This window comes from Chlorocebus sabaeus, chromosome 9, assembly GCF_047675955.1.
Source record: "Chlorocebus sabaeus isolate Y175 chromosome 9, mChlSab1.0.hap1, whole genome shotgun sequence".
NCBI lineage: Eukaryota > Metazoa > Chordata > Mammalia > Primates > Cercopithecidae > Chlorocebus > Chlorocebus sabaeus.
The window spans coordinates 80,256,166-80,273,591 of NC_132912.1; the positions used below are offsets into that span (position 1 = coordinate 80,256,166).

General features: G+C 38.1%; 1 protein-coding gene across 11 annotated transcripts in view; it reads left to right on the top strand.

The window, feature by feature from the left end:
* ANK3 (ankyrin 3) overlaps window positions 1-17,426 on the top strand; it is a 703,328-nt gene that overhangs the window by 375,984 nt on the left and 309,918 nt on the right. For 7 of the 11 annotated variants that reach the window (XM_073019120.1, XM_073019128.1, XM_073019121.1 and 4 more), the window contains exon 4: window positions 6,149-6,179. The exons of the other annotated variants lie outside the window; for them this stretch is intronic. In XM_073019120.1, coding sequence (XP_072875221.1) covers window positions 6,149-6,179 — 31 coding nt within the window. The remainder of the gene's footprint in view (window positions 1-6,148; window positions 6,180-17,426) is intronic. 11 annotated transcript variants of the gene reach the window in all.

The window sequence follows — 17,426 nt, forward strand, 5'->3', positions numbered from 1 at the left end:
ACGATCACAGCTTACTGCACCCTCCGCCTCCTGGGCTCAAGCAATTCTCGTGCCTCAGACTCCTGAGTAGCTGGACTTACAAGCACCTGCCACCATGCCTAGCTAATTTTTGGTATTTTTAGAAGAGACAGAGTTTCACCATGTTGACCAGGCTAGTCTCAAACTCCCGACCTCAGGTGTCTGCCTGCATTGGCCTCCCAAAGAGCTGGGATTATAGGCGTGAGCCACCACGTGCCGGCCTTGCTATTTATTTTAATACAGAATTCAAATGATCATGAGAATAAATTTCCATTGTGCACTTCTACCTTTATAGTGGTATTTTTTCCATTCTAAATGCATTTCTTGGTTTTTTAATGCATTATTATCTGAGCTACTTGTTTTATAATCCTTATTAGAAAGAAATGTTAAAAGTAACAGGGAGGTGTACCTTTACATTCTGGGTTCTTGCTGAACTGTTCTCTGAGACCCCGATGGCCTAAGCAGTGATCCTCTGCCCATCTGGGGCTGCCCAGTCCCCATTACATTCCCTGTGACTTGTCTTGATTGTTTCAGAGTCTGAATTGTAGGTAGCTGCGCTTTTACGTGATCCTGTCATACAGTTTCCCAATAAGGTTCAAAACAGAACTTAACACCTTTCCGTGGTCTGTAGTTTGTGTGTTCTAATAAAAGAAGCTGGGCTAAAAAATGCAAATGAGTGGTCTTTTATTTTTCTTCTTCACATAAGGAACTTCCCCAATGCTCCTGCCCTGGGATGGAGCAGTCTGTGATAGCACTGACGTGAATAATTCTAGACTTGGCAGTTCTATGTCAAAGCAAGTCTCATAAACACAGCAGATGTACGTTCTGGGTGACTGCCATTAGCCTGCATCTGAGGGGTTATTGACTGGTTATGGGCAGATTTTGGGGTAGAGGATACTGAAGGAAGGGGAACCAGGATTTTCTCCCTCGTTGTTTTATTTTCTGAGTGATTGCCCCAAAAGAAAAACTGTCCCAGTCTGAATCTCTAAATGGATCTTTTGTATTTAAATGTTTGTGGTCCTATTAACTATTGGGAGCAAAACTTTCTCAGTCTGAATCTCTAAATGGATCTTTTCTATTTAAATGTTTGTGGTCATAGTAACTACTGGAAGGACTGAATTGGAAGATTTTCACTGAACAGAAAGAAATAAGCCTGGCCTTTGTCATTGTTTAAATTCCAATTGTTTCTTTAAAAAAAAAAAAAGAGGAACTATATGCCCTCTGAATGGTATTGTCTGGTTTTATAAAAGTCAACTTAGGAGATTTTTTATTTCTCTATGAAACCAATAAAGCAGTTTGAAGTAATTGGAGCTAAATTATTCTTCCTAGAACACAGCCAGGTCAGTGGCCCTGAGAAGTATCGAAGGGCACAGGGAACTCCATGGTAGGCAGCAGCAGCATCATTACCTTTGTACACCTGGTGAGCCAGGGGCTGCAGAGACCCTGTGGAACCCAGCTCACCTTTCCTGGGATCTTTTTCCTTTTTGATGGCTGACCTGAAAAACTGCTCACACTGTGGTATTTCCCCTCTGCCTGTACCAGCAACCTTCAGTTGCTTTTGTCTTGGCAACAGTTACATTTGTAGATCTCCACAGCTGCTGCTTTTCCTTTAGAGATCAGAGCTGAGGTTTAAGAGACTCTCTTGGTTAGATTTTTGAATCTCTTTCCTGGGGAAATAGGATTGAGAGGATTGGCCTGAACAGGCTAAGGGACTGGCTTTATTACTAAGAGACAAACTTGGAATAGCTTCTCTGAATTACTTCTTATCTGTCCTGTCTGCCGTCATTTGTAACATCCCAAGAGTTAGAAGACCCCATATTGTTTGAGCTTTTTGTGACCTGAAGTTTTTCAACCACATTTATTTAAAGCCGTAGCTCTTTCCTCTGTTTGTTTAAGCTGTCTCATCCCTAATTCATTCCCTCCCGCACACCCCATCCACTGCTATATACAGTCGGTCTCCTTAAAGCCAAAATCTTTAGCTACCATTTTGCCCGATAATTAGCTAGCCTACATTTATTGGCTGTTGACTTTGTATTCTACTATGCATATTATAAGTATCTGCATACATTGTCTTATCTCCTCTCCTACATTGTAAATTTCTTAAAATCAAGGACAAAGCATTACCTGTCTTTGCCTCTCCTTTGTGTAGTGCCTTGCACTTAGGAAGTGCTGAATAAATGAGGCCATCACTGTGATTATCACTTGACTTGAAATATATAAGAAATGGATATGTTAGCTATTAGGTGTATAGTCTCACCGTTGTATCCTATTCCATTCATTTCCAAGAAAATGCTTAGTAACTAGACAGAGCCCTTACTTTATTGTCTTTCCCTGCTATTTTCTTGTCTTACTGTTCCCTCTAAGTCTCCACTTCTAAAAACTACGACTTGTCCAGAGACCCATGTTGCTCTGAAGTTTCTTATTCTTCCATGAATATTTGTGCCTATTAGAAGGGAGAACAGAGGGTGGGAGTCTCTATTTCTACCCTCATTTCAACTTTTGTTCCAATGATTGCTACTATTTTTACATCCTCTCCTCTGTTTCTTTGTGCTTAGAAAGAATTAGGGTTCATGTGGGCTTTTCGCAGATAAATAGAGTTATTTGTAGCCAAAGAATTTGAGTTATTTTGAGTCTCTCTTTATGAGGAGCAATGATTACAAGTCAAGAGTAAGGATTAAGATTTTCATACATTTTGGAGTTTTTTGTGTTTTTTTAAAAAATGTGATTCTAGATGCACTGAATAATTCATGGATTTGGTTACTAAGCAGTTATCTTCCTTAGCATCAAACGATTATCCTTAACTAATCTTTGCTTACTATTTTCATGAGAACTAAAATTCCTATTTCCTGCAGTTTTGAATTTCCTGCCAGAGCTATAACACATGAGGTTTTTGTACTCTTTCTCTAGTAGTTGATGAAATCCAGAATTCAAGCTGTCTGCATAGACATCTTGCAGAAAAAGTTCTTTTCTGATTTCTCTGGTTGAATTCATGAGATCACAAGTTGAATGAAAGGTTAAGTTCAAGTAGCAAATGAAAAGCAAAGTGCAACACCAAACAGTTTGCACCAAAAATGTTCTACATTTTTCTCCTTCAAGCCGCTGTTGCTCAACTAAGTTGTGGCGGTACTGATGCTCTTCCCTCTCTGTGTTTCTCATGAGCCCATCTTGTTACTGCTTAGCCTTGGAGCAAGGTTTCTTCAAGTACAGTTCATGCTGGGGAGGCTGAAATGGCAGTAGAGAGCCTGTAAATATGTATGAGAGATGTACACATTGCTTTAGCATCCCTTCTGTCTTTTTATATTATAGTCTAAGATATTTTAATGGATAATGGATATACCCCTTTCATTCAACGTACAATTATGGAGACCTTATCATGTGCATGTCACTTACTGTACCATACAATGTGGGCCTATATGGTCTGGATGAGACCACTATCAATTGATTTCTTGTGTGGCTTATGAAATCACATTTTCTTTTAAAGGTACCCCTTCTATAAAATAGAGATATAGTGTCTCATGAGTGTAAAAACCACTACTACCACACCACCACTGCTGTTGTTAGCACCTACCAAATACAGGGGCTTTACTCTATGCCAGACACTATAATGAATCTTTCAGCCCTCTGAAGTGGGTAATGTATTTGTATTTAGCAGTTGGGAAGCCTGAGGCTAATAGAAGTTAAATTACTTGTTTTAAGTTAAATATCTAATTTGTTTCAGCGCTGAAGTTCGAACCCAAGTCGATCTTACCCCAAGTCTGTGTCCTTAGTCACTATCTGCTACTATCTCCTGAAGGTTTTCAAATGCCAGTGCTTCCTGAGACAGCCAGTTAATCATTTTTTTGCCTAGTGATAGGGTTTTCTTTCATATGACAGATAAGACATAGACATGAATAATTAAAACCCTACACCCTAGGTTTCTGTGTCACCTAGACTCAGAATGGGCTGGCTGGGGTATCAAAGATGTAAGACTCAAATATGAGTGTGTTTGGTATGAAATAACAGAGGCAAGATGGAGGAGCCTCCTTTGGCCCTTTAAAGAATTTGTGATCCATCCTCATCCTATTGCTAATGAGGCTGGAGAGAATATAAGGCCCTAAATTAGTGTAGGAAACAAAGCCCACTTTCTGGCTGACACTTCCAGTACAAGGCAAGCAAACAAAGCAAAGCATGGTGGTGATGAGGGGTTGGGAGCCGGAGCTAAAAGTCCAAAGTCACACCTGAGACTCAGAGCCCATCTGATGTTCTCATGCTGAAAAGCTGCAGTCCAAATATAGCCACAAATTATTGAGAGTTTAAGGCAGTGGTTCTCAAAACTTGGTCCGTGGACCCACAGGGTCAGCATCAGCTGAGAACTTGTTGGAAAGATAAATTCTCAGGGGGTGAGTTCCAGCCATCAGTGTCTTAACAAAGAAATTCTGATGCATAGTGAAGTGTTGCAACCATTGATTTAAAGTACACCTTTTTATATCATTACAAATAGGTCTAGTGATATAAGAAAAAAGTAACAGATTTATGACTGTATCAATTCACCTATTTGGAACTTAACTGTTCATCTATTACCATTTATTGAGTGTCAGGTACTTTGTTAGATTTCAATTGATTTCATCCTTAAAACAACCCTGTAGGATATTTTTATCCTCATTTTCCAGATGAGGAAACAGAGGTTCAGAGGTGTTAGGTGACTTGTCCAACATCACACAGCAAATACTTGTCTTGGGATTTGACTCACATTTCTGGAAACATGCTCTGAAAATATCCAATCCCAAGGAAATGCTTCATAGTCAAGCAGAAAGACAGATACACAAACAAAAATTGGAAAGCCCTACTATCTATATACTTTCATGGTGATGAAATTAACCTTTTCAGCATGCAAAGAGTTAATCAAGCTGATATTCCCTTGAAAATCTACATAAACTCTTCTAGACTAGGGGGTTATGGTAAAGAGATTAAATGTGCAGTCTTTCTGTGTAGAGTTTATAATCATGGAATACTGTGTAAATTGTTATATTTGAAGTCCGTGACATTTTTGAATACCTGCTAGTGTGCAAATCATTCAATAAACATGTATCTAGTATGTATGTACAGTACTGCATTAGGGAGTACTAATGCAGTATATACATATTGCATATGTGTCTTACTAATGCAGTACTGTACATACATACTAGATAGAAACTAAAAAATATAATGATAGTTGGTCTCAAGTTGTTTAAAAGACTCTTATATATGAAATCATTAGGAAACAATAAAAGATAGAATATCAGGGCTTAAACAACATGATGTAATAGTGGTTGAGTAAAGGGTGAGATCAGTGAGGCTCAGAACACCCATTCTCTGTAAATAATTCAAGCCACCAATGTTTTCCAGAAGAATAAGTCTGTGTGATTGATAAAATGAAGTTACTTACTCTGGGCCTAGGGCAAAAGACATGAGGCATAGCTTACTCTGTGTGTGTACTTTTGTGTATATATGTTTGCATATATATTTCCAAAGTATGAGAGTTGGTTATGTATGTACATGTAAAACATCAACAGTAATTGCTGAATTGCCCCCCATCCCCTGCAAGTAGATAGTTCTCTAACAGTGTGTGATAACCTTTCTTTGTATTCTTTAACATGGGGTGTTTATTATTCCTTAACATGGGGCATTTATTATATTTTAATATCTACTAATTTAGTTAAATATTTAGATAAATATTGTTTTTATCTGAATTTATTTAAAGATTTATAAGTTTGAGTACTTTTTGTATGCCTATTTCATTTTATGTCCTTTGCATATAGTTTGCATTAAAGGGTTTCCTTAATTGTTGAGTTCTTTGTACTGTATGGATAGCAACCTTTGTTGTATAAGTTGCATATATTTCTTTTTGTTTGTTCTTTTTTTAACCTTACTTTTTTGTGTGCCATATAGAGCTGTTACATATTCATGTACACAAAAGTATAAATTCTATGTTCCCTATGACTTTTGCATTTTTCTCCTACTTAGAATTTCCTGCTTCAAAGCAAAATTATCATCCATGTTTTCATCCAGTTGTTTTCTGGTTTTATTTTGTATACATGTATTTTTAAGAAATCTAAGTTTTCTTTGTTACAAGAATGAGGAAGGAATTTAGCTTCGTTGTTTTTTCTTCTAGTGGCCAACCACATGTTCTCGACACAATCATTGTGAGTAATCTATCTTTTGCCTACTGATTTCAAATTCCACCTCTATTATATATTAAACTCCAAAATTTGCTTAAGTGATTTAATTAGTTTTGAACTAGTTTTTAGACTTCCTGGCATCTTCCCCATACCAGTCTATGCTCCTAGAATCAATTGCTAGTTAATAAGGGACCACATTTGTCAAAACAACTTCTTCTCAGTACTGCCTCCAGTGTAATTTACAGAAAAGAAGTGAGATGCAAACAGTTTTAAAGAGTATTTTTATTAAGAATATAAGACTTATGATTTTTAATGAATATAATCTCCAAGAATGTAAGATCTATGAGGACCTAGAGCAGCACACAGAGAAGAGCAGGTTCCTTATAAATATGTGCTGATTGAATGAACTGGAACTTTAGTATTGTCATATCTGTTCTTTACTCTCTAAAAGGCTAACATAGTTCATCCAGGTAAGAAAGTAATACACCTAAATGGATATAATTCAGCCATTTTGTGTTGGGTACTATATATTCAAAACCGTAAAACTTTCTAAGAGTCTATCTGAAGAAAATGAATCAAAAAGGAAAGGGAAAATTACACTTATAAAAATTAGCCTTCCAGTACTCTTTATATTTGCAAAATGTTGGTAGCAGGTAATCTAAGTGACCAATAAGATGAATGACTGACAAAATAATTTAGAAACAAATACAAAAAGTAGGGATATGGCAGGCCAACTATTCAAACACACATACACACATGCACAAAATGGGAAAAACCTAGAATGAGCTACATGAAAAATGATAAGCTGTACTGGGAGGTAAATAGTTCAGACCCCACTTGCTTATTTTCAAAATGTTAATACTAGTTTTTTGTTTTTACAGTAATAAAACAAATAGCAGCATGAATCTAGTTTAATGCTCAGTTGAGGCACAGGTACATGTACAGCATCCTCATTTGGGCTTTGTTTCATAGTATTGGCTGCTGATTCAATATTTTGAGCTCTTTGCAGCAAGAAAGGGGCAAAACAAAAGGATATTTACTAGCAAATCCATGGACCTGGGTCTGTATTTGAAGACCCACCTATACAAATGTCAGAAGTTCTGTTAACCTTTTCAAAATGAACATGTCCCAAAATGATGCCTACTTTCCATTCTCTGTGTTCACGCACAACACATTTCTTTAAATCTCTTTTGTCTTTCCCGGTTAACCCAATATTTCATTTGAATTTGCAGATCACATAGTGAATTCGATTGATGCACATATCTGTGGATTCTATTGTGGCTACAAAATAAGTGAAGTACCTCCCACTGATAGCCACTTTTTAAGCTCTGTTTTCAATGTTATATATTTTAATGAAATCTTGTTCTTGGTAAAATATCATAGCCATATATTTTGTTCTAACGTTTTTAAAAAGAGTTTTGAAGTTGTGTACCTAGTGCCAATAACAAATAGAAAGACATATTTTCAAGAGGGTGGTGGCAACATTTTTAAGAGGAGTGTTTTTTATAATGGCCTGTGTGCATGGGAATACCTTGGGGATGCAGAATGCTTTTTATACCTCTTTGCTGTGTGTCTTTGTAGCGTTCCTCAAACAGAACTGTTGTCTGTGTTGCTCACATCTCCTGTGAAATCTAGGCACTCCCATCACATCTTTGGCATTGGGATAATCTGGTTTAGTAACTATATTATTGTTTTATTCTTCAGTTTTCTACAGCTATGAAAGTACCTTTTCAGACATTTGCCTTAGCATCCAAGAAATGTGTAATGTGGAATTAAGAATTAATATGGAATATGAAATTAGGAATATTAACTAATGTGGAATATGTTTAAGCTATAGACATGATATTAGATGGCCTGAAATTAGTTCACAGGTGATTTTCCATGCTATCTTTTCATTTGTTACCTGCTGGATTTTGGATGTTGGAAGCAGTTGATTTAGGTGAAAATGGCAATGGCGGGCAGGCAGCGCCTGCTTTTATGAGCTGGTTTAGTACTAGGCTGTTATTAGATCTGTCTCTCCCTTTGCCCCTTCACATGTTCAAAAAGGATCAAGCATGCTAGAAAATACAGGCCCAGGTCCATGGATGTGCAGAACTGGCACTTGCTGTAGCAAGGGTTCTCAAAATGTGGTCTCTGGATCAACTGCATCAGCATCACCTGGGGACCTGTTAGAACTACAGATTCTCCAGCCCCACATCAGCCAGACTGAACCAGGAATGCTGGGGTGGGCCCAGCAGTGTTTCCACAAGCCCTCCAGGTGACTGTCATGTATGTTCAAGCTCAACACGATTCTTACGAGAACAGAAACTTCACCCACAACTATGTTCTCGCTGTCATCACCTCTCTTTATGACGGCTTAATACATAAAATCCAATTTCAAACTTTAGAGAAAGGTACCTCTAGATCTGTCTCCACTCTCACTCCTCAGAGGAGCCATTTCTGAACATTTCTGGGTTTAGATATATTGGTACTCCTTCCCAACTTTAAATATTTTCTTTGTTATCATCTCTGATAACCATTTATTGCAACCTGCTTTGAGAGATGAGGATTTAGCTTACTTATACTCCCCTTTCTTTCTCCTGGCTCCTCCCAATTGTTTATCACTTAGTTTTTTGAAATTTCAGTTCTTCCAGAGATTACGTTTATAACTTTAAATTCCTAAGTCTTTACTCTTTGAACTTAGAGAGTACTATGTAAAATAAATGGATATCCACTTCCCTATTCCCGCTTTTCTCCCTCCCTTCCTCTTTCAGATAAACCATTAATTTTTATTTTATTTTTTATGCTGAATGCAAAACCACTAACTTTAGATTGTTGACACTTTTATTTTACTGTGATAAATTATCTAATAATTTGTATATACATTGCTTCTGAAAATTGGAAATAGTGTTTGCAATAGGATGGTTGCATAAATATTATTCATTGCAGAATAAAGGGATAGGACTGATCTTTGACTTAATACCTCACCCACGAGTGTGTGTCCTCCTGTCCTTGATTGCTTGCCTGGGTTTGGTCTGCAGCCTTACGTTGTATCATAAGAACATTTCCCAAAGTATTTTCTATAGGTTTTAAGGAAAAATATGGTAAAGTAAGTTTGGCAAACACTTGAGTAAACAAACACACGACTGTAGAACTCATCAAAGCCTTTAGTTTCTAATGAGAATTGTTAATCTTCAAGACAGGGATTGGTATATAGCATTTCTCAAATGTACTGGGTCATGGAACCCCTTTTTCACAAGTTATCTCAATGAATTCATCTTATGTAGAAAATATTTGGGAAAATACTACCATATAGGATCTGTCGATTCCAGATCCAGATGACCTCATTTCTGCCTAGATTCTACATTCAGCCTATTACCTAACTTGTCTGGTTCAATGCTCAGGCTTAGTGAGCCACTGCTCGCTGAGATCCAAGCCCTGACTTCGACCCAAGAAAATACATTTTCTCTCAGCTACCATATTAGTTTCAAAGAGCTGATGTGTATGATCCATGATGCAATCAAGTCCTGCCAATACCATTGCCTCAGTCAGAGTGTTCCTTCACTGATTGTCTTTTATCAGATCATATCATGGTGATTTGCATGTGTCCTAAATGCTTGGTTTCTCTTAAGTTTTCCTTCAAATTGCCCTAGAAGTAGTAACCTTAAGCAACCTACCCCTCTGAAGATATTTTCTTTCTGAAAAGCAGAGCCATCTAATAATAAAACAAATAGACTCATTTAATAAGAAAACCCCTGAAGTACATTTCCAGTTCTTAAAATTTTATGATTCAATATCTGAATTCTTATCTACTTAAATAAAAACTTTTTTTATTTTGGAAAGGACTTTTTTGGAATACTGCAGTGTAGGAGACATTTCAGTCTGATTCACACTTCTCAAGAATAAAACATACCATCCTGAGAACAAAGGTTTTGTCATATTGCAGCATATTGCAAAGTGGAGGCAAGCACATGAAGTGGAACACAGAGTAGATACTTAATAAAAATATTTATTAACTTTTACCGAATGAAACTGTCCTACCTTTTCTCCTACAAATTTGGTTCCCTTCCAAACCTACTCCCTCTCATGAATGTGTAGGAAGCTGGTTTATATTTATCTTTCTGGAACATATCTCTAGCTAAACCACCATTGAGATACTTCTTTTTTGTGTGAAGATGACAACCATCTACCCTAAAATATGATATTAAAACAAACTATGCCTCATATGAATTAACCCTATCGTGGGCTACTTAAAAACCAATCTAAACACTTTTAACCTAAAATTAGGTTTCTTTTGGCTAAACTGTGTATTTTGCATAATCATTCATTCAGAAACCAATCACTGAGTGCCTACTCTGTTTAAAGCACTATGCCAAGCACAGAACAGAACACAAAAAGGAACCAGGCACGATCTCTACCCTTAAATGCCCACTCTTTAATTGGGAGAATTGGACATGCGCATAAGTGGATAAAGCACAAAGCAGAAGCCTATTCTCTGAATAAAAATAATATTCATATTTAAGTTAGTTTAGTGGGACCTCTGATATTATCCACTCATATCAATTATGAACCCTAATAGGTAGCTTCCTGGAAGAATCTAGGGAAACATAAGGCCTGTTTTATGCCCTTGAAAAACTTAATCAGAAGACAAGGCATGAATGCAAAAAAAGAAGGTAATAATTGAAGAGGTAACCAACATAAGCCAAAAGACATATCAGCTCTTATAAAGTAGAGCATGACTAATCACCAGATGAACAGATTTGAGTTTCCAATACTCTCCTCACTGGCTTTGATTCATTTTTTACACTTTCTCAAGAAATCAGAATGTCCCAGATGCTTAGTAATAACAATGTAGAGTTGAGTAGCCCATGTCAAAACTGGAGAGAAAAGAAAGATCAGAATTCTTAGGAGCAGTATCACTGACTGAGGAAGTGGTCAGATGGCAGTGGCTTTGAGCAGACTCTAGAAGGGATAAGAGACAGACAACATAGAATGATGGCTGTTCTGCACTGGAGTCAAATAATCCTGGGTTTGAGTCCCAGATCTAATACTTCGCTTGAAAACTTGAGCAAGATTTTTAATCTCCTTAAGCCTCTGTTTTCTTATCAGTAAAATGGTAATGATAATAGAATTCATAGAGTCATTGTCAGGATAAAGCAACATTTTGCACATGAAGTCTTTAGATCAGAGTTTGCACAGATTAAGTGCTTAGTTGATGCTGGCTGCTCAGTGTTGCTACTGTTTGTACTATTGCCTCTACAGTATCTTCTCTGATCTGTAGGAAAAGGTAATAATAGTACCTCTGGTCAGGCACAGTGGCTCATGCCTGTAATTCCAACACTTTGCGAGGCTGAGGCAGGAGGATTGCTTGAAGCCAGGAGTTCGAGACCAGCATGACCAATATGGTGAAGCCCCATCTCTACTAAAAAATACAAAAATTACCCAGGTGTTTTGGCACATGCTTGCAATCCCAGCTACTCAGGAGGCTGAGACATGAGAATCACCCAGGAGGAAGAGATTGCAGTGAGCTGAGATTGCACCACTTGCTCTCCAGCCTGGGCAGCAGAGTGAGACTCTGCCTCAAAAAAAAAAAAAAAAAAAAAAAGAAGAAGAAAAGAAGGAAGGAAGGAAAAGAAGGAAAGAAGGGAGGGAGGGAGGGAGGGAGGGAAGGAAGAAAGAGAGAGAGAGAAAAAAAGAAAAGATAGCTGGCCCTGGATATGTACAACTTGTAGCCCCAGCTACTTAGGAAGCTGAAGCAAGAGGATTGCCTGAGCCCAGTAGTTCAAAGATGCAATGAGCTATAATCATGCCATTATAGTTCAGTACTCTGGATAATTCAGTACTTTAACCAATACTTACACCAGTGGTTCCCAAACATCTGCATGTATCAGAATCACCTGGAAGGCTTGTTTAAAACACAGGTTACTGGGCCCTACCCTCAGAAGTTCTGCCTGGACAACATAGCACCCTAGCCTGGGCAACAGAACAAGATTCTGTCTCTGAAATAAAATTTTTAAAAGTACCTCTTCATACATGAAATTTTTTGTGAGAATTACATGAGAAAGTAGGCAGAAAGCTTAGCCAGGGCTGCAGCTTCCTATTGCATGACTTCTACACTGCGTATTTCAAGGGGGGCATCAATCTGCTCCCTGTCATCATAGATACATGTAATCATCAGTACCTTTTCTTGAGGAAGTGACAATTATTTTCAAATTTGCAAAAAGTCATATTTGTTGGCAGAGAGCTGGGAAACAGCAAGCGCGTTGTAAATTTGAGCTAGTACTGTTACTACTGCTGTTCTTGCTGCTCCTGTAATTCCTAGTATTTTTACCTGCGCTTCTACTCATGTTTTCTGTTCACCAAAAGCCTCAATCCTGCCCTGGGAGGAGAAAGTTGTCTGGACAAATCAGAAGAGCTACTCTGGCTTTATTATTTCATTTAGTATTTTCACAAACAGTGTAGGATACATTTGTTTTGCATCTTATAGAGAAAGAAAATATTCTGCTCCTTACTGAAAAGCCTTAAGTGGCCTCAAGTGATAGACTGATAAACTTGGAATATAAGCTTAGCTTTGTGTATATTTTTCTGTTAAACACATAGAGCCCGCTCAGATGAAGTATCTGTCCTTGTTTTACATGACAGGGAGAACTGACTTAAAGGCCATGTGAGAGGATTATGGAGAAATAGGTATGTGCATGGGACACGGTGACATGTTTATAATTAAGTGAGACATGTACAGGTAGTATCATAAGGTATCCATCCTTTCCTAAGAGTTACAGGATTCTAAGGTTTGCTGTTGTTTTATCTCTCTATTAATATTTTTATTTTATTCCACGATCCAGAAATATTTTTGGCCTCTGAGTAGATTGCATTTTCATTGCAATGTGGAGGATTAAACTCCCACAGATGTTAGTGGAAGCCATATAGCTATGCAGCAATTTCAAAATGTACCACTTAATGTCTGAACCTTTTAATCATGCTAGAATTTTTTTTGTAGCAAATAAACAAAAATCTATTTTGGTACTAACAAAGAAAAGACACAAGCACACATTCTATTTCACTCCACTCTTGGAGTATATACTAATTGTCTTTGGAAACCCACCAAACATCTGTGAAGCTCTCCCCAAGACTTCATGGCTTCCAGACCCAAATACGGCTCCCATTTATTTGGAGACAACCAAACAAACAAAACCTTCAGATAACTAAAATTTTTGTACATTAAACTTCTATGTGGGAAAAGATTCTAGGAAGTGTTTAAAAGGCACCCTGAAGTAGGGATTTATTGGGAAAAGCAGTATAACAATTTTATTAAAGGGGAGATCTTTCAGCCCAGTCTTCTCTACCTTATAAATCACCACAGGAGATGATGAAAATTGAGGTGGCAATAGTTCCCACAAGGGCTGGGGACACACAATGTCATACACATCCTTGAATTTCCATTGCTCAATACATGTTGACATACCACGGGCGTGTCCTGATGCTGTTGACCTTCCGCATTCTACTGAATTTGAGAAATATCTGCCTATAGCCCATTTCTCTTACAATATCAATTTTCTAAGTGTGGTTCCTAGGCCAGCAGCATCAGCACCATCTGAGAACTTGTTATAAATGCACATTCTTGAGCCCCAGTCCAGGTCTACTGAATCAGAACCTCTGAGGTGTGGGGCCCAGAAACCTGTGTTTTAAACAAGACCTTCAGGTGATTCTGATGCAATGGGGCATCAGATTCTCCAGGTGATTCTGATGCAACTGGTCTAAGTACTGGCCTAAGTATTGAGTTAGCCTGAGTACTGCTTTCTATGCCTGCTGGATGGGGGAAGGTTTATTCTAGCCTATTGCCCAGTCTTTCCACTAGTTAACTGTTTGTACTTCAAGTCAGTCAGTGCTCTGTTTCACACTATACTGAACCTCAGAGTGCAGAGAAGTGGGAGCCAAGACTCGGGAAGAAATCAGAGATGGAAAGAGAAGCAGGAACACAGGTACATCATTCTCAGTACAGGTAAGAGAGGTCAGGCATCCAGCTTTTTCCTCATAGTTCACAACAGTAATTCAAGCATATGTAAACAGTGGGACTGAGGTTAAAAAGTGGAGCTAGATGAAATGTCATATGGAAAATCAAATATAAAATTAGATAATGGAGTAAATCAAATGCTTCTTCATTGGTCAGTCATATACAAAATGCTTTTTCCTAATATGGTACTTCAATAATATATTTTTCTACTACAGCACTTACCAGGATATGTGAGTCATAAGAATTACTTGTTAACCTATGTTTATAAATCTGTGAAATCAGGGAATATCTTGCTTTCTTCATCTGTGGTATGCTTTAGCACCTATCTAACATATATTAGGGGTCTTAATGGGTAACTGTGGAATTGAATCAGGCACTTCTGGTTTGGGGCAAGCTGCATGCTTGCCAATTATGAGATAAAAGAGACATCACTGAGAGTGAAGGGGAAACATACTAAGAAGACAAACTAAGGAAAAGCTCAAGAGATTGTGGGGTCAAAGAGGAGACATGGAATTTAATAGGGAAAATATTCAGTAGGAGCCTGATCAGAGAAAATGCTGTGATTGAAAGTAGGAGTCTGGGATTGAAAAGAGAAAGAAAATGGTGGGAAAATGGGATACTTGGAGGAAAGCAGAGAGGGTCATGTATAAGGAGAACTTAGATTGTAGGGCTTGGCAAGAATGGAGGATTCAGAAAACAGAATGGAGCAAGATGGGGGCAGCAAAGAAAAGACTCCAATGGAAGACATGGAACTACCTTGAGCAGTGGAAGAGGAGAGGATAAAAAGCATGGGGCCGGGGAATTAGTATTTTCTATTTTACTTGATCATCTGGACTTAAGGACTTTAGAGTTCATTGTTACCTTATTGTTTCATAACCAAAGCAAAATCTAACTCATAATTAAACCATCTGTCAGTGTCCCCACAACTGCCCAACTGTCTTCCCAGAGAGCCCCCACTACATAATTTGGTCTTGGCAACAGAAATTCTTTCTCTTCCACTGTTTTTTTTTTCAGAGGCTTTCTCTTGATGACAAGCCACTGAGCAGCAATTCCTTTCTTCAGTCTGAAAACCAAGAGGCCAGGCCAGCAGGTTCAGGGATCAGTGCATCTTTCAGGTGCCATCCTTCGCCTGCTGGACCGCAAAGAGAATGTAGATGCACACAAAATGATCTGAGGGAGGAGTCCTTCTCTTTATCTAAACATTGGGTACTTTTCTTACTGAATACACATTTTGTTCTTTGAAGGTGCTCTCAATCTTCAAAGGGTTCTGAGCTGGTCAAAGGCATCATCTGGCATCAGTAGATATGCTGGCTATTCATTTACAGTTGCCTTGTGCAAAATGCACATTTAACTTCTTTTTTTAAGTAAACCACTGATAGTTTTTTCTTAAAACATACATTCATTTTAGAAAATATAGATAAGCCAGCTTATCTATAAGAGCTAGCTAGCTCTCCAGATTCCACCATACCAGAAATATGCAACTACTATGACCATTTTGGCATTGTGCTTTTCTGTGTGTATATATGTGTCTGTGTCCTAGCAAAAAGAAATACATTCCTGCAGGAAAAATGCATTGGAAGAAGAGCATCCAGGGCTTACAGTTTACATTTTGTATTGTGAGCTATCAGTTACTATGATTTACTGAATTGAGGGGTACATTAGGAGAAAGTGAAATCTGAGTTTTCATCTCTTCCCTCTCACTCTTACATTTTAAACTTTTCTCCTTCTCAAGAGTTTTCACATTCTCCTGCGAATATGCTCAATTCTCTTCCAGTCTAATTAAGCCTTGGTTGCCCCCAGGACCTCCAATGCCTGCTCTCCCCTTTTAACCTCACCTTTTGCAAGAGTACTCTAGTTGTGGCCTCCACTCCCCAACCTGCCCCAATGTGACTTTTGCCTGCTCCTTGACACCAGGTTCCCCTCCCCCAAACTGTGTTAAAAATACTCTCAATAACGCACCAGCGATCATCAAACTTCTGCATCCAAAGAATATTTTCTGGTCTTTTTCTTACTGGTCTTCTGAATTATAGTGGGCACTTACGGTTATTGCTCCTTAAAATTGTAGTCTATTGGCTTCTGTATCTAAGTCTGGCTGGCTTTCCATCTCTGCCATCTAGAGGTAGCTGTGTAATTTTGGACAAGTGTCTCCACATCTCTGTGTTTTGTTTGCCTCATTGGTAAATTGGGCATAATAATAGAGCCTGCTGGATAGGGTTGTTATAGGATTAGATGAGTTAAAAATTTACAAATCAATTATACTATTACCTCAAGAAACAATCATAAATGATTATACGGATGAGGTCTTCCCATACCTGCCCATTTTATAAGGTTAGTTTTTAAGTCAAGACTGATGAGCTCATAAAAATTCTGATCACTCCATCTGTAGTTGCTCAAAATCCTAAGTTCCAAAACTACCTTCCTTGCCTGTATTTATATAGCTTGATATTTTTCCCTGGTTTGCTATTCTGCAGCTGTTTGTAAAGGCTGGAATTTAGGTGGGCCAACCTGCCGCATTCACTCTGCCGAACAATAGGAATGGTCCAGGCCTGACTTCTCATTTGCAGAAGACAAAATTTTATAGATGCTCTAGAAAAGAACAACCTCCAGGTTAAAGCCTACCAAAAGAAAATTCCCTCTACTATGCAGAGATCATTTGTTTACAGGTTTTTTTTCAAATGTCCCATAGTAGCTTTATTCTTTTGAGAAAACAAAAACTTTTTTTCTGGCTGCTTGGAGGTTGAATGTGAAATAGAGCTTGTCTTTAAGATTCTTATTTGTAACCCTCACTTCCCTCAATAGCCACAACCTCATTCTTGTTCTTGAGCATCCAGGAGTCCCTACTGCCAACTTTGTAAGCATTCCATACCCTAGACTGTAATCATTTTTCTATTTCCTTAACCCCCAAACATACACAAGCATGCATATTTTTCCTAAAACCCATTTTCTCAACATGGCGTAAGTTGAAATAGAGGACCTAGCCCCAGTGTCTTCTTGAAGCTAGACTAATAGTAGGAATATAAATATAAGGATGTACAAAGCCAGTGCAGTGTTTCAAACCTCTTAAAACCTGATGGAAGTTATAGACTCCACCTTCCACTCCAGATGCACATTAACACCCAGTAGGCACATAATTGTTTGAGGTTCATGAATCTCCTGAACTTGTCCCATGGAGTCCAGTCTAATAAATAGAAAAGTCAAGTTTAGATTATTATTTTTATGCCCATCAGATGCTAAGTTGTAATAACTTTATCACTAGAAGGGGACTGTGCTGGGCTCTTGTT